This window comes from Nerophis ophidion, linkage group LG17 (assembly GCF_033978795.1).
Source record: "Nerophis ophidion isolate RoL-2023_Sa linkage group LG17, RoL_Noph_v1.0, whole genome shotgun sequence".
Lineage (NCBI taxonomy): Eukaryota > Metazoa > Chordata > Actinopteri > Syngnathiformes > Syngnathidae > Nerophis > Nerophis ophidion.
This window is the reverse complement of record NC_084627.1, coordinates 6091765-6116148: the sequence shown is the minus strand read 5'-3', so window position 1 is coordinate 6116148 and position 24384 is coordinate 6091765. Positions and strand designations below refer to the sequence as shown.

General features: G+C 48.0%; 2 protein-coding genes across 4 annotated transcripts in view; one reads left to right on the top strand and one right to left on the bottom strand.

Annotated features, from left to right (window-relative positions):
- The window catches only part of LOC133535870 (medium-chain acyl-CoA ligase ACSF2, mitochondrial-like), a 55720-nt gene that overhangs the window by 10422 nt on the left and 20914 nt on the right, over positions 1 to 24384 (top strand). For all 3 annotated transcript variants that reach the window (XM_061875884.1, XM_061875882.1, XM_061875883.1), the window contains exons 2-10: positions 6825 to 7020; positions 7090 to 7218; positions 7285 to 7338; positions 11313 to 11431; positions 11553 to 11715; positions 11783 to 11878; positions 11941 to 12092; positions 17482 to 17573; positions 18510 to 18586. In XM_061875884.1, the coding sequence (XP_061731868.1) occupies positions 6825 to 7020; positions 7090 to 7218; positions 7285 to 7338; positions 11313 to 11431; positions 11553 to 11715; positions 11783 to 11878; positions 11941 to 12092; positions 17482 to 17573; positions 18510 to 18586 (1078 nt within the window). The remainder of the gene's footprint in view (positions 1 to 6824; positions 7021 to 7089; positions 7219 to 7284; positions 7339 to 11312; positions 11432 to 11552; positions 11716 to 11782; positions 11879 to 11940; positions 12093 to 17481; positions 17574 to 18509; positions 18587 to 24384) is intronic.
- The window catches only part of LOC133535873 (chondroadherin-like), a 9596-nt gene continuing 4118 nt past the window's right edge, over positions 18907 to 24384 (bottom strand). Inside the window, exon 3 of the mRNA XM_061875890.1 lies at positions 18907 to 19191. Within this exon, the coding sequence (XP_061731874.1) occupies positions 19050 to 19191 (142 nt within the window). The 3' untranslated portion in view covers positions 18907 to 19049. The remainder of the gene's footprint in view (positions 19192 to 24384) is intronic.

The window sequence follows — 24384 nt, the reverse complement described above, 5'->3', positions numbered from 1 at the left end:
TACTGTGCTGCCATGATGAGGGCCTCTGCACTGTCTGCATCTTGGGTCTGATCTACTCTGCTAGATACTGTGCTGCCATGATGAGGGCCTCTGCACTGTCTGCATCTTGGGTCTGATCTACTCTGCTAGATACTGTGCTGCCATGATGAGGGCCTCTGCACAGTCTGCATCTTGGGTCTGATCTACTCTGCTAGATACTGTGCTGCCATGATGAGGGCCTCTGCACTGTCTGCATCTTGGGTCTGATCCACTCTGCTAGATACTGTGCTGCCATGATGAGGGCCTCTGTACTGTCTGCATCTTGGGTCTGATCTACTCTGCTAGATACTGTGCTGCCATGATGAGGGCCTCTGTACTGTCTGCATCTTGGGTCTGATCCACTCTGCTAGATACTGTGCTGCCATGATGAGTGCCTCTGTACTGTCTGCATCTTGGGTCTGATCTACTCTGCTAGATACTGTGCTGCCATGATGAGGGCCTCTGCACAGTCTGCATCTTGGGTCTGATCCACTCTGCTAGATACTGTGCTGCCATGATGAGGGCCTCTGCACTGTCTGCATCTTGGGTCTGATCTACTCTGCTAGATACTGTGCTGCCATGATGAGGGCCTCTGCACTGTCTGCATCTTGGGTCTGATCTACTCTGCTAGATACTGTGCTGCCATGATGAGGGCCTCTGTACTGTCTGCATCTTGGGTCTGATCTACTCTGCTAGATACTGTGCTGCCATGATGAGGGCCTCTGCACTGTCTGCATCTTGGGTCTGATCCACTCTGCTAGATACTGTGCTGCCATGATGAGGGCCTCTGTACTGTCTGCATCTTGGGTCTGATCTACTCTGCTAGATACTGTGCTGCCATGATGAGGGCCTCTGCACAGTCTGCATCTTGGGTCTGATCTACTCTGCTAGATACTGTGCTGCCATGATGAGGGCCTCTGCATTGTCTGCATCTTGGGTCTGATCTACTCTGCTAGATACTGTGCTGCCATGATGAGGGCCTCTGCACTGTCTGCATCTTGGGTCTGATCTACTCTGGTAGATACTGTGCTGCCATGATGAGGGCCTCTGCACAGTCTGCATCTTGGGTCTGATCTACTCTGCTAGATACTGTGCTGCCATGATGAGGGCCTCTGCACTGTCTGCATCTTGGGTCTGATCTACTCTGGTAGATACTGTGCTGCCATGATGAGTGCCTCTGCACTGTCTGCATCTTGGGTCTGATCTACTCTGCTAGATACTGTGCTGCCATGATGAGTGCCTCTGCACTGTCTGCATCTTGGGTCTGATCTACTCTGCTAGATACTGTGCTGCCATGATGAGGGCCTCTGCACTGTCTGCATCTTGGGTCTGATCTACTCTGCTAGATACTGTGCTGCCATGATGAGGGCCTCTGCACTGTCTGCATCTTGGGTCTGATCTACTCTGCTAGATACTGTGCTGCCATGATGAGGGCCTCTGCACTGTCTGCATCTTGGGTCTGATCTACTCTGCTAGATACTGTGCTGCCATGATGAGTGCCTCTGCACAGTCTGCATCTTGGGTCTGATCTACTCTGGTAGATACTGTGCTGCCATGATGAGTGCCTCTGCACTGTCTGCATCTTGGGTCTGATCTACTCTGGTAGATACTGTGCTGCCATGATGAGTGCCTCTGCACTGTCTGCATCTTGGGTCTGATCTACTCTGCTAGATACTGTGCTGCCATGATGAGGGCCTCTGCACAGTCTGCATCTTGGGTCTGATCTACTCTGCTAGATACTGTGCTGCCATGATGAGGGCCTCTGCACGGTCTGCATCTTGGGTCTGATCTACTCTGCTAGATACTGTGCTGCCATGATGAGGGCCTCTGCACTGTCTGCATCTTGGGTCTGATCTACTCTGGTAGATACTGTGCTGCCATGATGAGTGCCTCTGCACTGTCTGCATCTTGGGTCTGATCTACTCTGCTAGATACTGTGCTGCCATGATGAGGGCCTCTGCACTGTCTGCATCTTGGGTCTGATCTACTCTGCTAGATACTGTGCTGCCATGATGAGGGCCTCTGCACAGTCTGCATCTTGGGTCTGATCTACTCTGGTAGATACTGTGCTGCCATGATGAGGGCCTCTGCACAGTCTGCATCTTGGGTCTGATCCACTCTGCTAGATACTGTGCTGCCATGATGAGGGCCTCTGCACAGTCTGCATCTTGGGTCTGATCTACTCTGGTAGATACTGTGCTGCCATGATGAGTGACTCTGCACAGTCTGCATCTTGGGTCTGATCTACTCTGCTAGATACTGTGCTGCCATGATGAGGGCCTCTGCACAGTCTGCATCTTGGGTCTGATCTACTCTGCTAGATACTGTGCTGCCATGATGAGGGCCTCTGCACTGTCTGCATCTTGGGTCTGATCTACTCTGCTAGATACTGTGCTGCCATGATGAGGGCCTCTGTACTGTCTGCATCTTGGGTCTGATCCACTCTGCTAGATACTGTGCTGCCATGATGAGGGCCTCTGCACTGTCTGCCAGGCCTGCATTTTCCAGCCACTGGTAGTATTTCTTGATAGCAGCCACTTCCTCCATGTGACGGTGGTACATGCCATGTAAGACCTTGTCCCTCCAACATGTCTGCTCCTCCTCCTCCTCTGCACGGAGCCTGAAACATTCACTTAGCAGTTCATCCTTCGGGCACATTTTTTGATGTATTCTGGAATTTTCGATGTTTCATCCTGGACTGTGGCCTTGACGCTCAACAGCCTTGGACTTCCCTCTTCCCGCTTAGTGTACATCCTCAGGGTGCTGGACTTGGGGTGGAACCCTCCGTGCATGTTGAGGGGCTTTCTTGTCTTGATATCTGTGGCTTCTATCTCTTCCTCTGGCCAGCTTATGCTAGCAGCGGGGTGTCTGATGTCTGGTAGTGCCTACATGTTGATGGTGCAGGTTTTGTTCTTACCCTTCAGCTGACTTTTCAGGACCTGACCTGCCTTACTCTCTGGAGGTCTTTGGCTGTGGTTGACTTCCTTGCGGCCCCTTCGTGGTTTCCATGAGCCTGTGGGAGGCCAAAGTACTTGTAGCTGTCTTGAATATCACCTAAGTTTCCCTCTGGTAGGTCAATCCCCTCAGTCCTGATCATCTAGCCTCTCTTTGAGACCATCCGGCCACACATTCCTATGTCAAAGCTGGAGATGCTGGCGGTGTGGAGCAGTGAGTCTATTGCTCTCTCGTTCCTGGCATGCAGCTTGATGTCCTCCATGTGGAGCGGCTGGCTGATTGTCGCCCCACTACGGAATGAGTACCCGTAACCGATATTCGTAATGATCTGACTGAGGGGGTCCAGACCTATGCAGAACAGATAGATAGAGGACCTCCTTGGTCTACGCCGCACTTGATGTTGACTTGGGCAATCGGCTTTGAATTGTCTTCTAGGGTTGTCTTCCACATTTCCATCCAGTTCTGCATGAAGGCACTTAGGTTCCTGTTGATCTTATACAGTTCCAGACATTCCAGTATCTATGGAGTCGTAGGCTTTCTTGTAGTCCATCCAGGCAGTGCACAGGTGGGTCGGTCTCTTCTTACAATCTCAGGCCACTGTTTTATCAAGCAGTAGCTGCTGCTTTGGCTCCTCTGGTGATACTTTCTGTGCCTCACTCACGTATCGAGTCACATGCTCACTCCATTGTGTCGCCATGACGTCTTCCATGTTGGGCACATTGGCCGCTAGTTGGATGGGAGGACTCCCTTCTGCTGTACGATTGTTTTGTTGTCACATGTTCAGGTGGTTAGGGTTAGGGTTAGGGTTAGGGTTAGGGTTAGTGTATCATTGTTTTGTTGTCACATGTTAAGGTGGTATTATGAAATAGTTGTGTATCTTTGTTTTGTTGTCCCATGTTAAGGTGGTATTATGAAGTAGTTGTGTATCATTGTTTTGTTGTCACATGTTCTGGTGGTATTATGAAATAGTAGTGTATCATTGTTTTGTTGTCACATGTTCAGGTGGTATTATGAAGTAGTTGTGTATCTTTGTTTTGTTGTCACATGTTCAGGTGGTATTATGAAATAGTTGTGTATCTTTGTTTTGTTGTCACATGTTCAGGTGGTATTATGAAATAGTTGTGTATCTTTGTTTTGTTGTCACATGTTCAGGTGGTATTATGAAATAGTTGTGTATCTTTGTTTTGTTGTCACATGTTCAGGTGGTATTATGAAATAGTTGTGTATCTTTGTTTTGTTGTCATATGTTCAGGTGGTGTAATGAAATAGTTGTGTATCTTTGTTTTGTTGTCACATGTTCAGGTGGTATTATGAAGTAGTTGTGTATCTTTGTTTTGTTGTCACATGTTCAGGTGGTATTATGAAATAGTTGTGTATCTTTGTTTTGTTGTCACATGTTCAGGTGGTATTATGAAATAGTTGTGTATCTTTGTTTTGTTGTCACATGTTCAGGTGGTATTATGAAATAGTTGTGTATCTTTGTTTTGTTGTCACATGTTCAGGTGGTATTATGAAATAGTTGTGTATCTTTGTTTTGTTGTCACATGTTCAGGTGGTATTATGAAGTAGTTGTGTATCTTTGTTTTGTTGTCATATGTTCAGGTGGTGAAATGAAATAGTTGTGTATCTTTGTTTTGTTGTCACATGTTCAGGTGGTGTGATGAAATAGTTGTGTATCTTTGTTTTGTTGTCCCATGTTCAGGTGGTGTAATGAAACAGTTGTGTATCTTTGTTTTGTTGTCCCCTGTTCAGGTGGTGTAATAAGGTAGTAGTTGTGTATCTTTGTTTTGTTGTCCCCTGTTCAGGTGGTGTAATAAGGTAGTAGTTGTGTATCTTTGTTTTGTTGTCCCCTGTTCAGGTGGTGTAATAAGGTAGTAGTTGTGTATCTTTGTTTTGTTGTCCCCTGTTCAGGTGGTGTAATAAGGTAGTAGTTGTGTATCTTTGTTTTGTTGTCCCCTGTTCAGGTGGTGTAAAAAGGTAGTAGTTGTGTATCTTTGTTTTGTTGTCCCCTGTTCAGGTGGTGTAATAAGGTAGTAGTTGTGTATCTTTGTTTTGTTGTCCCCTGTTCAGGTGGTGTAAAAAGGTAGTAGTTGTGTATCTTTGTTTTTTTGTCCCCTGTTCAGGTGGTGTAATAAGGTAGTAGTTGTGTATCTTTGTTTTGTTGTCCCCTGTTCAGGTGGTGTAATAAGGTAGTAGTTGTGTATCTTTGTTTTGTTGTCCCCTGTCCAGGTGGTGTAATAAGGTAGTAGTTGTGTATCTTTGTTTTGTTGTCCCCTGTCCAGGTGGTGTAATAAGGTAGTAGTTGTGTATCTTTGTTTTGTTGTCCCCTGTCCAGGTGGTGTAATAAGGTAGTAGTTGTGTATCTTTGTTTTGTTGTCCCCTGTCGAGGTGGTGTAATAAGGTAGTAGTTGTGTATCTTTGTTTTGTTGTCCCCTGTTCAGGTGGTGTAATAAGGTTGTAGTTGTGTATCTTTGTTTTGTTGTCCCCTGTCCAGGTGGTGTAATAAGGTAGTAGTTGTGTATCTTTGTTTTGTTGTCCCCTGTCCAGGTGGTGTAATAAGGTAGTAGTTGTGTATCTTTGTTTTGTTGTCCCCTGTTCAGGTGGTGTAATAAGGTAGTAGTTGTGTATCCTTGTTTTGTTGTCCCCTGTTCAGGTGGTGTAATAAGGTAGTAGTTGTGTATCTTTGTTTTGTTGTCCCCTGTTCAGGTGGTGTAATAAGGTAGTAGTTGTGTATCTTTGTTTTGTTGTCCCCTGTCCAGGTGGTGTAATAAGGTAGTAGTTGTGTATCTTTGTTTTGTTGTCCCCTGTTCAGGTGGTGTAATAAGGTAGTAGTTGTGTATCTTTGTTTTGTTGTCCCCTGTTCAGGTGGTGTAATAAGGTAGTAGTTGTGTATCTTTGTTTTGTTGTCCCCTGTCCAGGTGGTGTAATAAGGTAGTAGTTGTGTATCTTTGTTTTGTTGTCCCCTGTCCAGGTGGTGTAATAAGGTAGTAGTTGTGTATCCTTGTTTTGTTGTCCCCTGTTCAGGTGGTGTAATAAGGTAGTAGTTGTGTATCTTTGTTTTGTTGTCCCCTGTCCAGGTGGTGTAATAAGGTAGTAGTTGTGTATCTTTGTTTTGTTGTCCCCTGTTCAGGTGGTGTAATAAGGTAGTAGTTGTGTATCCTTGTTTTGTTGTCCCCTGTTCAGGTGGTGTAATAAGGTAGTAGTTGTGTATCTTTGTTTTGTTGTCCCCTGTTCAGGTGGTGTAATAAGGTAGTAGTTGTGTATCTTTGTTTTGTTGTCCCCTGTCCAGGTGGTGTAATAAGGTAGTAGTTGTGTATCTTTGTTTTGTTGTCCCCTGTTCAGGTGGTGTAATAAGGTAGTAGTTGTGTATCTTTGTTTTGTTGTCCCCTGTTCAGGTGGTGTAATAAGGTAGTAGTTGTGTATCTTTGTTTTGTTGTCCCCTGTCCAGGTGGTGTAATAAGGTAGTAGTTGTGTATCTTTGTTTTGTTGTCCCCTGTCCAGGTGGTGTAATAAGGTAGTAGTTGTGTATCCTTGTTTTGTTGTCCCCTGTTCAGGTGGTGTAATAAGGTAGTAGTTGTGTATCTTTGTTTTGTTGTCCCCTGTCCAGGTGGTGTAATAAGGTAGTAGTTGTGTATCTTTGTTTTGTTGTCCCCTGTTCAGGTGGTGTAATAAGGTAGTAGTTGTGTATCTTTGTTTTGTTGTCCCCTGTCCAGGTGGTGTAATAAGGTAGTAGTTGTGTATCTTTGTTTTGTTGTCCCCTGTCCAGGTGGTGTAATAAGGCAGTAGTTGTGTAGCAGGAGCTGATGTTTGTGTGTGAGACTGCAAGTGATGTGTGTTGTGGTGGCGAGCAGGCAGATCCACGTGGAGACTCCGCCCATCAGACCAGCGCTGAGCAGCAGCTACGCCCACGGCACTTCCTCCATCACGCTGCAGCACGCCACGCTGGGCGAGGCCCTGCTGAAGACGGCGGAGCGCTGGCCTGATCGCGAGGCCTTGGTGTTCGTGCAAGATGGCGTCCGCAAGACTTTCGCTCAGTTCCAGGAGGAGGCCGGTGCTTTTATTTTGGTAAGATGCCGCAGGTGGCTGTTCCTGTGTGTGACGCTGGACTTCCTGCAGGTGGACCGCCTCGCCGCCGGCCTGCTGGCTCTGGGTCTGCAGACGGGGGAGCGCCTGGCCTTGTGGGCGCCCAACACCTACACCTGGATCTTGTTCTTCTTCGCCAGCGCCAAGGCGGGACTCGTCCTGGTGGGTGACGTCTCGCACAGGAAGTCACCGCCGCTACTTCCTCCTCACTCCTCTGCTGCTCCACAGGTCTGCCTCAATCCCGCCTATCAGCTGCAGGAGGCGGAGTTTGCGCTGCGGATGGTGAGCGTGGTCACGTGTGTGCGCGTGTGTGTTACAGATGTGTGTGTGTGTGTTGTGCATGTGTGTGTTGAAGATGTGTGTGCTAAAGATGTGTGTGTTAAAGATGTGTGTGTGTGTGTTGTGCATGTGTGTGTTGAAGATGTGTGTGCTAAAGATGTGTGTGTTAAAGATGTGTGTGCACGTGTGTGTTACAGATGTGTGTGTGTGTTGTGCATGTGTGTGTTGAAGATGTGTGTGCTAAAGATGTGTGTGTTAAAGATGTGTGTGTGTGTGTTGTGCATGTGTGTGTTGAAGATGTGTGTGCTAAAGATGTGTGTGTTAAAGATGTGTGTGCACGTGTGTGTTACAGATGTGTGTGTGTGTTGTGCATGTGTGTGTTGAAGATGTGTGTGCTAAAGATGTGTGTGTTAAAGATGTGTGTGCACGTGTGTGTTACAGATGTGTGTGTGTGTTGTGCATGTGTGTGTTGAAGATGTGTGTGCTAAAGATGTGTGTGTTAAAGATGTGTGTGCGCGTGTGTGTTACAGATGTGTGTGTGTGTGTTGTGCATGTGCGTGTTGAAGATGTGTGTGCTAAAGATGTGTGTGTTAAAGATGTGTGTGCACGTGTGTGTTACAGATGTGTGTGTGTGTGTTGTGCATGTGCGTGTTGAAGATGTGTGTGCTAAAGATGTGTGTGTTAAAGATGTGTGTGCACGTGTGTGTTACAGATGTGTGTGTGTGTGTTGTGCATGTGCGTGTTGAAGATGTGTGTGCTAAAGATGTGTGTGTTAAAGATGTGTGTGCACGTGTGTGTTACAGATGTGTGTGTGTGTGTTGTGCATGTGTGTGTTGAAGATGTGTGTGCTAAATATGTGTGTGTTAAAGATGTGTGTGCATGTGTGTGTTACAGATGTGTGTGTGTGTTAAATATGTGCGTGTTGAAGATGGGTGTGCTAAAGATGTGTGTGTGTGTTAAATATGTGTGTGTTAAAGATGTGTGTGCACGTGTGTGTTACAGATGTGTGTGTGTGTTGTGCATGTGCGTGTTGAAGATGTGTGTGCTAAAGATGTGTGTGTTAAAGATGTGTGTGCATGTGTGTGTTACAGATGTGTGTGTGTGTTGTGCATGTGCGTGTTAAAGATGGGTGTGCTAAAGATGTGTGTGTTAAAGATGTGTGTGCACGTGTGTGTTACAGATGTGTGTGGATGTGCGTGTTAAAGATGTGTGTGCATGTGTGTGTTAAAGATGTGTGTGCATGTGTGTGTTAAAGATGTGTGCATGTGCGTGTTAAAGATGTGTATGCATGTGTGTGTTAAAGATGTGTATGCATGTGTGTGTTAAAGATGTGTATGCATGTGCGTGTTAAAGATGTGTATGCATGTGTGTGTTAAAGATGTGTATGCATGTGTGTGTTAAAGATGTGTATGCGTGTGTGTGTTACAGATGTGTGTGTGTGTGTGTTGTGCATGTGCGTGTTGAAGATGTGTGTGCTAAAGATGTGTGTGTTAAAGATGTGTGTGCACGTGTGTGTTACAGATGTGTGTGTGTGTTGTGCATGTGTGTGTTGAAGATGTGTGTGCTAAATATGTGTGTGTTAAAGATGTGTGTGCATGTGTGTGTTACAGATGTGTGTGTGTGTTAAATATGTGCGTGTTGAAGATGGGTGTGCTAAAGATGTGTGTGTGTGTTAAATATGTGTGTGTTAAAGATGTGTGTGCACGTGTGTGTTACAGATGTGTGTGTGTGTTGTGCATGTGCGTGTTGAAGATGTGTGTGCTAAAGATGTGTGTGTTAAAGATGTGTGTGCATGTGTGTGTTACAGATGTGTGTGTGTGTTGTGCATGTGCGTGTTAAAGATGGGTGTGCTAAAGATGTGTGTGTTAAAGATGTGTGTGCACGTGTGTGTTACAGATGTGTGTGCGCGTGTGTGTGTTAAAGATGTGTGTGCATGTGCGTGTTACAGATGTGTGTGTGTGTTGTGCATGTGCGTGTTGAAGATGGGTGTGCTAAAGATGTGTGTATTAAAGATGTGTGTGCACGTGTGTGTTACAGATGTGTGTGCATGTGCGTGTTAAAGATGTGTGTGCATGTGTGTGTTAAAGATGTGTGTGCATGTGTGTGTTAAAGATGTGTATGCATGTGTGTGTTAAAGATGTGTATGCATGTGTGTGTTAAAGATGTGTATGCATGTGCGTGTTAAAGATGTGTATGCATGTGTGTGTTAAAGATGTGTATGCATGTGTGTGTTAAAGATGTGTATGCGTGTGTGTGTTAAAGATGTGTGTGCATGTGTGTGTTAAAGATGTGTATGCATGTGTGTGTTAAAGATGTGTATGCATGTGTGTGTTAAAGATGTGTATGCATGTGTGTGTTAAAGATGTGTGTGCGTGTGTGTGTTAAAGATGTGTGTGCATGTGTGTGTTAAAGATGTGTATGCATGTGTGTGTTAAAGATGTCTATGCATGTGTGTGTTAAAGATGTGTGTGCATGTGTGTGTTAAAGATGTGTATGCATGTGTGTGTTAAAGATGTGTATGCGTGTGTGTGTTAAAGATGTGTGTGCATGTGTGTGTTAAAGATGTGTATGCATGTGTGTGTTAAAGATGTGTATGCGTGTGTGTGTTAAAGATGTGTATGCATGTGTGTGTTAAAGATGTGTATGCATGTGTGTGTTAAAGATGTGTGTGCATGTGTGTGTTAAAGATGTGTGTGCATGTGCGTGTTAAAGATGTGTGTGCATGTGCGTGTTAAAGATGTGTGTGCATGTGTGTGTTAAAGATGTGTGTGCATGTGCGTGTTAAAGATGTGTGTGCATGTGCGTGTTAAAGATGTGTGTGCATGTGTGTGTTAAAGATGTGTGTGCATGTGTGTGTTAAAGATGTGTATGCATGTGTGTGTTAAAGATGTGTGTGCATGTGTGTGTTAAAGATGTGTGTGCATGTGTGTGTTAAAGATGTGTATGCATGTGTGTGTTAAAGATGTGTGTGCATGTGTGTGTTAAAGATGTGTGTGCATGTGCGTGTTAAAGATGTGTATGCATGTGTGTGTTAAAGATGTGTATGCATGTGTGTGTTAAAGATGTGTGTGCATGTGTGTGTTAAAGATGTGTATGCATGTGTGTGTTAAAGATGTGTGTGCATGTGTGTGTTAAAGATGTGTATGCATGTGTGTGTTAAAGATGTGTATGCATGTGTGTGTTAAAGATGTGTATGCATGTGTGTGTTAAAGATGTGTGTGCATGTGTGTGTTAAAGATGTGTATGCATGTGTGTGTTAAAGATGTGTATGCATGTGTGTGTTAAAGATGTGTATGCATGTGTGTGTTAAAGATGTGTATGCATGTGTGTGTTAAAGATGTGTATGCATGTGTGTGTTAAAGATGTGTGTGCATGTGTGTGTTAAAGATGTGTGTGCATGTGTGTGTTAAAGATGTGTATGCATGTGTGTGTTAAAGATGTGTATGCATGTGTGTGTTAAAGATGTGTATGCATGTGTGTGTTAAAGATGTGTGTGCATGTGTGTGTTAAAGATGTGTATGCATGTGTGTGTTAAAGATGTGTATGCATGTGTGTGTTAAAGATGTGTGTGCATGTGTGTGTTAAAGATGTGTGTGCATGTGTGTGTTAAAGATGTGTATGCATGTGTGTGTTAAAGATGAGTGTGGATGTGTGTGTTAAAGATGTGTATGCATGTGTGTGTTAAAGATGTGTATGCATGTGTGTGTTAAAGATGTGTATGCATGTGTGTGTTAAAGATGTGTATGCATGTGTGTGTTAAAGATGTGTATGCATGTGTGTGTTAAAGATGTGTATGCATGTGTGTGTTAAAGATGAGTGTGGATGTCTGTGTTTGTGTACGTGTGTTAAAGAAGTGTGTGCATGAGTGTGTTACCAAAGTGTACGTGTGTGTGTTAAAGATGTGTGTGTGTGTGTGTGTGTGTGTGTGTGTCTGTGTGTGTGTGTGTGTGTGTGTGTGTGTGTGTGTGGGTGCGCAGGCCGGCTGCAAAGCGCTGGTGTGTCCCGAGAGCTTCAAGAGCCAGAAGTACTGCGCCATGCTGCGACTTCTGTGTCCCGAGCTGGAGTCTTGCCAGGCAGGAGACCTGCAGAGCCGCAGGTAGCATCAGGAACACGTCACCACGGCAACAAGGACGTCACCACGGCAACAAAGACGTCACCACGGCACCAAAGACGTCACCACGGCAACAGGCCAAGGTTACCATGTCACGTGTGCACAGACTTCCCGACCTGCGCAGCGTGATCGTCCTGGACAGCCGCCAGCCCGGAACCTTCCACCTGGATGAGGTGCTGCAGGCGGGCAGCAGCCGCTTCCTGCGCCAACTTGAGCAGCTCCACAGGAAGTTGTCCTTTGACCAGCCCGTCAACATCCTGTTCACCTCCGTAAGTCGGCCAGGTGAGCGCACGATGTCGTCACGCCTGGTCCTAGACTCCTCGTGTGTGTCGCCAGGGAACGACGGGACGACCCAAAGGCGCCACCTTGACGCACCACAACATCGTCAACAACGCCTTCTTCTGGGGCAAACGCGTGGGCTTCGACTGGCGGGTGAGTGGCGGCGTGTGCTAACAGTACCACCTAGGGCACCACTTCCTGTGCTTCTTCCTCAGCCCGACACACGAGTCTGCCTTCCTGTGCCGCTGCACCACTGCTTCGGCTCTGTGGGGGGCGCCGTCTGCATGGCGGTGCACGGCATCTCGCTGGTCTTTCCGTCGCCGTCGTACGATTCCAGAGCCAACTTGGCCGCCGTGGACAGCGAAAAGTAAGACGTGCCACACAAGTTGTTATATTTATGATATCTGAGGGCCTGTCCATTGAAGTTGAAGCCATGAGACCCGAGGGGAGTCTCCCTCTAACTCCGGGTCAGGGGACTGGTCCTGACTGTTGCTGGTGTTGACACGCCAGGAGTACATTCAGGGTACTTTTGGATTCCCTAGAGGGAGTCCTGGAGCGTGCTCCCCAGGATGATTCCCTTGATGTGCTGGCGTCATCGGGAGTCTACATTCAAGTGGTTTAGATCCGTCGTGTTCAAGATTAAGGGTGTCTCCATGTGCACCTGGAACCAGGACACTTTGGGCCGCAGTTCAATGGCTGACTTTTGTGGTTGTCTCTCGGGCAGAGCTTGCTACCGACCACCCTCTGGTGGTGAGTTGGCTCCGATGGTGCAAAGTGGGAGGAGTTCAAGTATCTCAGGAGCTTGTTCACAAGTGAAGGAAGACTAGAACGCGGCAGCGATGCAGTCACTGTACCGGTCTGTGTGGTGAAGAGGGAGCTGAGCCACAAGGCCAAGCTCTCGGTTTACCGCTGAGTCTACATTCTTACCCTCACCTATGTTCACAAGCTTTTGGTAATGATTAATGGACAAGGTAACGAACAAGTTTCCTCCGCAGGATGCCTGAGAGCAGCCAGATAGGATGAGGAGCTGGGTTGTCTGAGAGAGGCTCAGAGTAGAGATGCTGCCCCTTCACGTCAAGAGAGGCCAGCTGAGGTGGCCCCGGGCTTCTACTACACATGCCTCCCGGATGAGGTGTTTTGGGTATGTCCAGCCAGGGGGAGGCCTTGGGTAGACCTAGGACATGCTAGAGGGATTATGCCAGTGGAACTAGAGGATAAGGCTTGGGACAGGGAAGTCTGGCCATCTTTGTTTAGACTGCTAGTGAATCCGCCCCACCCAGAGTTCTTAAGGCTCTGAAGGCTGTAATATTTCTTGGTTGACAAGATTGTGCAGAATTGGACATTGGAGGAGGTGCCTCTGGATTGGCTTACTAGGGTGGTGGTTCCTCTCTTTAAGAAGGGGGGACCGGATGGTGTGTTCCAACTATCGTAGGATCACACTCCTCAGCCTTCCGTGTAAGATCTATTCAGCTGCTCTGGAGAGGAGGCTACGCCAGATAGCCAAAAAGTGGATCCAGAAGGAGCAGAGTAGTTTTCGTCCTAGTTGTAGACCTGTGGACCAGCTCAATACTCTTGTCAGGGCCCTTGAGGGGGCCTAAAAGTTTGCCCAATCCATCTACATGGCTTTTGTGGACTTTGAGAACATGTTTGACTGTGTCCCTTGGGAAGTCCTGTTGATAGTGCTCCATGAGTGTGAGGTACCGCAGTGTCTGATTGTGGTTGATGTCAGAGCTCGCTCCGCACGGGTTGGCACTAAGTTGGACTTGTTTCCAGTGAAGGTTGGACTGCGCCAGGGCTGCCCTTTGTCACGCATTCTGTTCATGACTTTTATGGAGAGAATGTCAAGGTCCAGTCAGGGTGACACCAGAATTAGGTCTCTGCTTTTTGTAAATGACAAAGTCCTGCTGGCTTCATTGGACCAGGATCTTTAAGTCTCACTGGATGGCTTTGCAGCCCAGTGTGAAGTGACCGGGACTACAATCAGCTCCTCCAAATCCATGTGTCGTCTTTAGTTTGGGGACCAGATCCTGACCCTGGTAGAGCACTTGTTCATAAGTGAGGGTAAAGGGGAAAAGGGGATTGTGAGGTCGACAAGCGGATTGGTACGCTGTTGCGGACTCTGCATCCATTGGTACGCTGTTGTGGACTCTGCATCCATTGGTACGCTGTTGTGGACTCTGCATCCATTGGTACGCTGTTGTGGACTCTGCATCCATTGGTACGCTGTTGTGGACTCTGCATCCATTGGTACGCTGTTGTGGACTCTGCATCCATTGGTACGCTGTTGTGGACTCTGCATCCATTGGTACGCTGTTGTGGACTCTGCATCCATTGGTACGCTGTTGTGGACTCTGCATCCATTGCTACGCTGTTGCGGACTCTGCATCCATTGGTACGCTGTTGTGGACTCTGCATCCATTGGTACGCTGTTGTGGACTCTGCATCCATTGGTACGCTGTTGTGGACTCTGCATCCATTGGTACGCTGTTGTGGACTCTGCATCCATTGGTACGCTGTTGTGGACTCTGCATCCATTGGTACGCTGTTGCGGACTCTGCATTCATTGGTACGCTGTTGTGGACTCTGCATCCATTGGTACGCTGTTGCGGACTCTGCATCCATTGGTACGCTGTTGTGGACTCTGCATCCATTGGTACGCTGTTGCGGACTCTGCATCCATTGGTACGCTGTTGTGGACTCTGCATCCATTGGTACGCTGTGGCGGACTCTGCATCCATTGGTACGCTGTTGTGGACTCTGCATCCATTGGTACGCTGTTGTGGACTCTGCATCCATTGGTACGCTGTTGTGGACTCTGCATCCATTGGTACGCTGTTGCGGACTCTGCATCCATTGGTACGCTGTTGCGGACTCTGCATCCATTGGTACGCTGTTGTGGACTCTGCATCCATTGGTACGCTGTTGTGGACTCTGCATCCATTGGTACGCTGTTGTGGACTCTGCATCCATTGGTACGCTGTTGCGGACTCTGCATTCATTGGTACGCTGTTGTGGACTCTGCATCCATTGGTACGCTGTTGTGGACTCTGCATCCATTGGTACGCTGTTGCGGACTCTGCATCCATTGGTACGCTGTTGTGGACTCTGCATCCATTGGTACGCTGTTGTGGACTCTGCATCCATTGGTACGCTGTTGTGGACTCTGCATCCATTGGTACGCTGTTGCGGACTCTGCATCCATTGGTACGCTGTTGCGGACTCTGCATCCATTGGTACGCTGTTGTGGACTCTGCATCCATTGGTACGCTGTTGTGGACTCTGCATCCATTGGTACGCTGTTGTGGACTCTGCATCCATTGGTACGCTGTTGCGGACTCTGCATTCATTGGTACGCTGTTGTGGACTCTGCATCCATTGGTACGCTGTTGCGGACTCTGCATCCATTGGTACGCTGTTGTGGACTCTGCATCCATTGGTACGCTGTTGCAGACTCTGCATCCATTGGTACGCTGTTGCAGACTCTGCATCCATTGGTACGCTGTTGTGGACTCTGCATCCATTGGTACGCTGTTGTGGACTCTGCATCCATTGGTACGCTGTTGTGGACTCTGCATTCATTGGTACGCTGTTGTGGACTCTGCATCCATTGGTACGCTGTTGCGGACTCTGCATCCATTGGTACGCTGTTGTGGACTCTGCATCCATTGGTACGCTGTTGCGGACTCTGCATCCATTGGTACGCTGTTGCGGACTCTGCATCCATTGGTACGCTGTTGTGGACTCTGCATCCATTGGTACGCTGTTGTGGACTCTGCATCCATTGGTACGCTGTTGTGGACTCTGCATCCATTGGTACGCTGTTGCGGACTCTGCATTCATTGGTACGCTGTTGTGGACTCTGCATCCATTGGTACGCTGTTGCGGACTCTGCATCCATTGGTACGCTGTTGTGGACTCTGCATCCATTGGTACGCTGTTGTGGACTCTGCATCCATTGGTACGCTGTTGTGGACTCTGCATCCATTGGTACGCTGTTGTGGACTCTGCATCCATTGGTACGCTGTTGTGGACTCTGCATCCATTGGTACGCTGTTGTGGACTCTGCATCCATTGGTACGCTGTTGTGGACTCTGCATCCATTGGTACGCTGTTGCGGACTCTGCATTCATTGGTACGCTGTTGTGGACTCTGCATCCATCCGGCAGCAACAAAAGGACTTTTAGCCCGAAAGCTGAGCTCTCAATCAACTCCTTCCTGGCCTTCATCAACTGTCCTGACCCTTGGCTTTTGACACAGAAGAGGGATTCATACACTAAACCCTCATCCATTCATACACAGAACCCTGCTCCTCACGTGTCTCAGGTCACGTGACCCTGCTCCTCACGTGTCTCAGGTCACGTGACCCTGCTCCTCACGTGTCTCAGGTCACGTGACCCTGCTCCTCACGTGTCTCAGGTCACGTGACCCTGCTCCTCACGTGTCTCAGGTCACGTGACCTGAGACACGTGAGGAGCAGGGTCACGTGACCCTGCTCCTCACGTGTCTCAGGTCACGTGACCCTGCTCCTCATGTGTCTCAGGTCACGTGACCCTGCTCCTCATGTGTCTCAGGTCACGTGACCCTGCTCCTCATGTGTCTCAGGTCACGTGACCCTGCTCCTCACGTGTCTCAGGTCACGTGACCCTGCTCCTCATGTGTCTCAGGTCACGTGACCCTGCTCCCCACGTGTCTCAGGTCACGTGACCCTGCTCCTCATGTGTCTCAGGTCACGTGACCCTGCTCCTCATGTGTCTCAGGTCACGTGACCCTGCTCCTCATGTGTCTCAGGTCACGTGACCCTGCTCCTCACGTGTCTCAGGTCATGTGACCCTGCTCCTCATGTGTCTCAGGTCACGTGACCCTGCTCCTCACGTGTCTCAGGTCATGTGACCCTGCTCCTCATGTGTCTCAGGTCACGTGACCCTGCTCCTCATGTGTCTCAGGTCATGTGACCCTGCTCCTCATGTGTCTCAGGTCACGTGACCCTGCTCCTCACGTGTCTCAGGTCACGTGACCCTGCTCCTCATGTGTCTCAGGTCACGTGACCCTGCTCCTCACGTGTCTCAGGTCACGTGACCCTGCTCCTCATGTGTCTCAGGTCACGTGACCCTGCTCCTCATGTGTCTCAGGTCACGTGACCCTGCTCCTCATGTGTCTCAGGTCACGTGACCCTGCTCCTCACGTGTCTCAGGTCACGTGACCCTGCTCCTCACGTGTCTCAGGTCACGTGACCCTGCTCCTCACGTGTCTCAGGTCACGTGACCCTGCTCCTCACGTGTCTCAGGTCACGTGACCCTGCTCCTCACGTGTCTCAGGTCACGTGACCCTGCTCCTCATGTGTCTCAGGTCACGTGACCCTGCTCCTCACGTGTCTCAGGTCACGTGACCCTGCTCCTCATGTGTCTCAGGTCACGTGACCCTGCTCCTCATGTGTCTCAGGTCACGTGACCCTGCTCCTCATGTGTCTCAGGTCACGTGACCCTGCTCCTCATGTGTCTCAGGTCACGTGACCCTGCTCCTCACGTGTCTCAGGTCACGTGACCCTGCTCCTCATGTGTCTCAGGTCACGTGACCCTGCTCCTCACGTGTCTCAGGTCACGTGACCCTGCTCCTCATGTGTCTCAGGTCACGTGACCCTGCTCCTCACGTGTCTCAGGTCACGTGACCCTGCTCCTCACGTGTCTCAGGTCACGTGACCCTGCTCCTCATGTGTCTCAGGTCACGTGACCCTGCTTGTCCCACACCTTTGTTTGCAGGTGCACCTTTGTGTACGGCACACCCACCATGTTTGTGGACATGATCCACCAGCCTGACCTGCACCTGTACCACCTGTCCTCTCTGCTCGCAGGTCAGCCATTCACTCAGCGAGTGTGTGTGTGTGTGTGTGTGTGTTTGTTTCTTTGCATACCTTTATGTGTGTGTGCTTTTTTGTTTGTTTGTTTGTTTGCATACCTTTATGTGTGTGTGTGTGTATGTGTGCGTGTGGGTGTATACCTTTACGTGTGTGTGTGTGTGTGTGTGTACGTGCATGTGTTTGCATACCTTTACATGTGTGTGTGTGTGTGTGTTTGAATACCTTTACATATGTGTGTGTGTGCGTGCATGTGTTTGCATACCTTTACGTGTGTGTGTGTGTGTTTGTTTGTTTGCATACCTTTACATGTGTGTGTGTGTTTGCATATCTTTACGTGTGTGTGTGTGTGTGTGTGTGGGTGTTTGAATACCTTTACATATGTGTGTGTGTCTGTGCGTGCGTGTGTTTGCATACCTTTACGTGTGTGTGTGTGTGTACGTGCATGTGTTTGCATACCTTTACATGTGTGTGTGTGTGTTTGAATACCTTTACATATGTGTGTGTGTGTGTGTGTGCGTGCATGTGTTTGCATACCTTTACGTGTGTGTGTGTGTGTTTGAATACCTTTACATATGTGTGTGTGTGTGTGTGTGCGTGCATGTGTTTGCATACCTTTACGTGTGTGTGTGTTTCCATATTTTTACATGTGTGCGTGTGTGTTTGTTTGTTTGCATACCTTTATGTGTGTGTGTTTCCATATCATTACGTGTGTGTGTTTGCATGCCTTTACATGTGTGTGTGTGTTTGCATGCCTTTACATGTGTGTGTGTGTGTGTGTGTGTGTTTCCATATTTTTATGTGTGTGTGTTTGTTTGTTTGTTTGTATACCTTTATGTGTGTGTGTTTCCATATCATTATGTGTGTGTGTGTGTGCGAGCGTGTATTTGCATAACATTACGTGTGTGTGTGTGTGTGTGTGTGTGTGTGCAGGCATCATCGCTGGCTCGCCGTGTCCTCCCGAGCTGGCAAGGAAGGTGATGTCCATCATGGGAATCAAGGAAGTCACAGTGAGTGATGTTGTCCATTAGAGGGAGACAAAGCTCAGATAAACACCTTTCAGTCTTATTATTACTTCTTATCATTCATCTCATTCATTACACTATTATTATACACTTGTATCATTCATTACACTATTATCTATCATTCATTACACTATTATTATACACTTGTATCATTCATTACACTATTATTATACACTTGTATCATTCATTACACTATTATCTATCATTCATTACACTATTATCTATCATTCATGAGACTATTATCTATCATTCATGAGACTATTATCTATCATTCATTAGACTATTATCTATCATTCATGAGACTATTATTATGTGCAAGGTTTCTTTATTGCGTGTCTTTAAGTCGCATCATCAAGTGGACGCCAACAACGAGCTCAGCTGGCCAACATAAAGTGAAAGTGAAAGTGAAAGTTGTTCTGCCAGGGCAGAGAAGGCGTGTGTCAGCACTTTATTGACGAGCGGCCATCTTGGCCTTCTTGGCCTTCACCTTGCAGCTCGCCAAGGCGGCGCTCTCGCCCACCTGCTTGCCTCGCTCAGGTGGCGGCCCAGCACACACGGCGTCTGCTCGCTGGCTCCGCCCCTCCATCCACCTGTGGGACCACACCAGCTGTTGGTGGGGGGGTGGGGAGGGGGTTTTGTGTAAGTCTGTGTGTGTAGTCTGTGTGAGTGTGTGTAGTCTGTGTGAGTAGTCTGTGTGAGTAGTCTGTGTGAGTGTGTGTAGTCTGTGTGTAGTCTGTGTGAGTGTGTAGTCTGTGTGAGTGTGTGTAGTCTGTGTGTAGTCTGTGTGAGTGTGTAGTCTGTGTGAGTGTGTAGTCTGTGTGAGTGTGTGTAGTCTGTGTGAGTGTGTGTAGTCTGTGTGAGTAGTCTGTGTGAGTAGTCTGTGTGAGTGTGTAGTCTGTGTCTGTAGCCTGTGTGAGTGTGTGTAGTCTGTGTGAGTGTGTGTAGTCTGTGTGAGTGTGTGTAGTCTGTGTGAGTGTGTGTAGTCTGTGTGAGTGTGTGTAGTCTGTGTGAGTAGTCTGTGTGAGTAGTCTGTGTGAGTGTGTAGTCTGTGTCTGTAGCCTGTGTGAGTGTGTAGTCTGTGTGAGTGTGTGTAGTCTGTGTGAGTGTGTGTAGCCTGTGTGAGTGTGTGTAGTCTGTGTGAGTGTGTGTAGTCTGTGTGAGTAGTCTGTGTGAGTAGTCTGTGTGAGTGTGTAGTCTGTGTGAGTGTGTGTAGTCTGTGTGAGTGTGTGTAGTCTGTGTGAGTGTGTGTAGTCTGTGTGAGTGTGTGTAGTCTGTGTGAGTGTGTGTAGCCTGTGTGAGTGTGTGTAGCCTGTGTGAGTGTGTGTAGTCTGTGTGAGTGTGTGTAGCCTGTGTGAGTGTGTGTAGTCTGTGTGAGTGTGTGTAGTCTGTGTGAGTAGTCTGTGTGAGTAGTCTGTGTGTAGTCTGTGTGAGTGTGTAGTCTGTGTCTGTAGCCTGTGTGAGTGTGTAGTCTGTGTGAGTGTGTGTAGTCTGTGTGAGTGTGTGTAGTCTGTGTGAGTGTGTGTAGCCTGTGTGAGTGTGTGTAGTCTGTGTGAGTGTGTGTAGTCTGTGTGAGTGTGTGTAGTCTGTGTGAGTGTGTGTAGTCTGTGTGAGTGTGTGTAGCCTGTGTGAGTGTGTGTAGTCTGTGTGAGTGTGTGTAGTCTGTGTGAGTGTGTGTAGTCTGTGTGAGTGTGTGTAGTCTGTGTGAGTGTGTGTAGCCTGTGTGAGTGTGTGTAGCCTGTGTGAGTGTGTGTAGTCTGTGTGAGTGTGTGTAGCCTGTGTGAGTGTGTGTAGTCTGTGTGAGTGTGTGTAGTCTGTGTGAGTAGTCTGTGTGAGTAGTCTGTGTGAGTGTGTAGTCTGTGTCTGTAGCCTGTGTGAGTGTGTAGTCTGTGTGAGTGTGTGTAGTCTGTGTGAGTGTGTGTAGTCTGTGTGAGTGTGTGTAGCCTGTGTGAGTGTGTGTAGTCTGTGTGAGTGTGTGTAGTCTGTGTGAGTGTGTGTAGTCTGTGTGAGTGTGTGTAGTCTGTGTGAGTGTGTGTAGCCTGTGTGAGTGTGTGTAGTCTGTGTGAGTGCGGGCAGCCTTTCTGAGTGTGTGTAGTCTGTGTGAGTAGTCTGTGTGAGTAGTCTGTGTGAGTGTGTAGTCTGTGTCTGTAGCCTGTGTGAGTGTGTAGTCTGTGTGAGTGTGTGTAGTCTGTGTGAGTGTGTGTAGTCTGTGTGAGTGTGTGTAGTCTGTGTGAGTGTGTGTAGTCTGTGTGAGTGTGTGTAGCCTGTGTGAGTGTGTGTAGCCTGTGTGAGTGTGTGTAGTCTGTGTGAGTGTGTAGCCTGTGTGAGTGTGTGTAGCCTGTGTGAGTGTGTGTAGTCTGTGTGAGTGTGTAGTCTGTGTCTGTAGCCTGTGTGAGCGTGTAGTCTGTGTGAGTGTGTGTAGTCTGTGTGAGTGTGTGTAGCCTGTGTGAGTGTGTGTAGCCTGTGTGAGTGTGTGTAGCCTGTGTGAGTGTGTGTAGCCTGTGTGAGTGTGTGTAGTCTGTGTGAGTGTGTGTAGTCTGTGTGAGTAGTCTGTGTGAGTAGTCTGTGTGAGTGTGTAGTCTGTGTCTGTAGCCTGTGTGAGTGTGTAGTCTGTGTGAGTGTGTGTAGTCTGTGTGAGTGTGTGTAGTCTGTGTGAGTGTGTGTAGTCTGTGTGAGTGTGTGTAGTCTGTGTGAGTGTGTGTAGCCTGTGTGAGTGTGTGTAGCCTGTGTGAGTGTGTGTAGTCTGTGTGAGTGTGTGTAGCCTGTGTGAGTGTGTGTAGCCTGTGTGAGTGTGTGTAGTCTGTGTGAGTGTGTAGTCTGTGTCTGTAGCCTGTGTGAGCGTGTAGTCTGTGTGAGTGTGTGTAGTCTGTGTGAGTGTGTGTAGCCTGTGTGAGTGTGTGTAGCCTGTGTGAGTGTGTGTAGCCTGTGTGAGTGTGTGTAGCCTGTGTGAGTGTGTGTAGCCTGTGTGAGTGTGTGTAGCCTGTGTGAGTGTGTAGTCTGTGTGAGTGTGTGTAGTCTGTGTGAGTGTGTGTAGCCTGTGTGAGTGTGTGTAGTCTGTGTGAGTGTGTGTAGTCTGTGTGAGTGTGTGTAGCCTGTGTGAGTGTGTGTAGCCTGTGTGAGTGTGTAGTCTGTGTGAGTGTGTGTAGTCTGTGTGAGTGTGTGTAGCCTGTGTGAGTGTGTGTAGTCTGTGTGAGTGTGTGTAGCCTGTGTGAGTGTGTGTAGTCTGTGTGAGTAGTCTGTGTGAGTGTGTAGTCTGTGTGTAGTCTGTGTGAGTGTGTGTAGTCTGTGTGAGTAGTCTGTGTGAGTGTGTGTAGTCTGTGTGAGTGTGTAGTCTGTGTGAGTGTGTAGTCTGTGTGAGTGTCTGTAGCCTGTGTGAGTGTGTAGTCTGTGTGAGTGTCTGTAGCCTGTGTGAGTGTGTGTAGCCTGTGTGAGTGTGTGTAGTCTGTGTGAGTGTGTAGTCTGTGTGAGTGTCTGTAGCCTGTGTGAGTGTGTAGTCTGTGTGAGTGTCTGTAGCCTGTGTGAGTGTGTGTAGCCTGTGTGAGTGTGTGTAGTCTGTGTGAGTGTGTGTAGCCTGTGTGAGTAGTCTGTGTGTAGTCTGTGTGAGTGTGTGTAGTCTGTGTGAGTAGTCTGTGTGAGTGTGTAGTCTGTGTCTGTAGCCTGTGTGAGTGTGTAGTCTGTGTGAGTGTGTGTAGTCTGTGTGAGTGTGTGTAGCCTGTGTGAGTGTGTGTAGTCTGTGTGAGTGTGTGTAGTCTGTGTGAGTGTGTGTAGTCTGTGTGAGTAGTCTGTGTGTAGTCTGTGTAGTCTGTGTGTAGTCTGTGTGAGTGTGTGTAGTCTGTGTCTGTAGCCTGTGTGAGTGTGTAGTCTGTGTGAGTGTGTGTAGTCTGTGTGTAGTCTGTGTGTAGTCTGTGTGTAGTCTGTGTAGCCTGTGTGTAGTCTGTGTGTAGTCTGTGTGAGTGTGTGTAGTCTGTGTCTGTAGCCTGTGTGAGTGTGTAGTCTGTGTGAGTGTGTGTAGTCTGTGTGTAGTCTGTGTGTAGTCTGTGTGTAGTCTGTGTAGTCTGTGTGTAGTCTGTGTGAGTGTGTGTAGCCTGTGTGAGTGTGTGTAGTCTGTGTGAGTGTGTGTAGCCTGTGTGAGTGTGTGTAGTCTGTGTGAGTAGTCTGTGTGAGTGTGTAGTCTGTGTGTAGTCTGTGTGAGTGTGTGTAGTCTGTGTGAGTAGTCTGTGTGAGTGTGTAGTCTGTGTCTGTAGCCTGTGTGAGTGTGTAGTCTGTGTGAGTGTGTGTAGTCTGTGTGAGTGTGTGTAGTCTGTGTGAGTAGTCTGTGTGAGTAGTCTGTGTGAGTGTGTAGTCTGTGTCTGTAGCCTGTGTGAGTGTGTAGTCTGTGTGAGTGTGTGTAGTCTGTGTGAGTGTGTGTAGTCTGTGTGAGTGTGTGTAGTCTGTGTGAGTGTGTGTAGTCTGTGTGAGTGTGTAGTCTGTGTGAGTGTGTGTAGTCTGTGTGAGTGTGTGTAGCCTGTGTGAGTAGTCTGTGTGTAGTCTGTGTGAGTGTGTGTAGTCTGTGTGAGTAGTCTGTGTGAGTGTGTAGTCTGTGTCTGTAGCCTGTGTGAGTGTGTAGTCTGTGTGAGTGTGTGTAGTCTGTGTGAGTGTGTGTAGTCTGTGTGAGTGTGTGTAGTCTGTGTGAGTGTGTGTAGTCTGTGTGAGTGTGTAGTCTGTGTCTGTAGTCTGTGTGAGTGTGTAGTCTGTGTGAGTGTGTAGTCTGTGTCTGTAGTCTGTGTGAGTGTGTAGTCTGTGTGAGTGTGTGTAGTCTGTGTGAGTAGCCTGTGTGAGTGTGTGTAGTCTGTGTGAGTGTGTGTAGTCTGTGTGAGTGTGTGTAGTCTGTGTGAGTAGTCTGTGTGTAGTCTGTGTAGTCTGTGTGTAGCCTGTGTGTAGTCTGTGTGAGTGTGTGTAGTCTGTGTAGTCTGTGTGAGTGTGTGTAGTCTGTGTAGCCTGTGTGAGTGTGTAGTCTGTGTGAGTGTGTGTAGCCTGTGTGAGTGTTTGATTGATTGATTGATACTTGTATTATTAGATTGCACAGTACAGTACATATTATGTACAATTGACCACTAAATGGTAACACCCCAATAAGTTGTTTAAGTCGGGGTCCACCTTCATCAATTCATGGTACAAATATAGTGTGTAGTCTGTATGAGTAGTCTGTGTACGTAAGTCTGTGTGTAGTCTGTGTGAGTGTGTGTGTGTGTGTGTGTGTGTTTGTGTAGTCTGTGTACGTAAGTCTGTGTGTGTAGTCTGTGTGTAGCCTGTGTGAGTGTGTGTGTAGTCTGTGTGTAGCCTGTGTGAGTGTGTGTGTAGTCTGTGTGTAGCCTATATGAGTGTGTGTGTGTAGTCTGTGTGTAGCCTGTGTGAGTGTGTGTGTAGTCTGTGTGTAGCCTGTGTGAGTGTGTGTAGTCTGTGTGTAGCCTGTGTGAGTGTGTAGTCTGAGCGTGCATGTGAGTGTTTGTGTGTGTTTAAGTCTGTGTGAGTAGTCTGTGTGTAGTCTGTGTGAGTGTGTGTGTGTGTGTGTGTAGTCTGTGTGAGTGTGTGTAGTCTGTGTGAGTGTGTGTGTAGTCTGTGTGTAGCCTATATGAGTGTGTGTGTGTAGTCTGTGTGTAGCCTGTGTGAGTGTGTGTGTAGTCTGTGTGTAGCCTGTGTGAGTGTGTGTAGTCTGTGTGTAGCCTGTGTGAGTGTGTGTAGTCTGTGTCTGTAGCCTGTGTGAGTGTGTAGTCTGTGTGAGTGTGTGTAGTCTGTGTGAGTGTCTG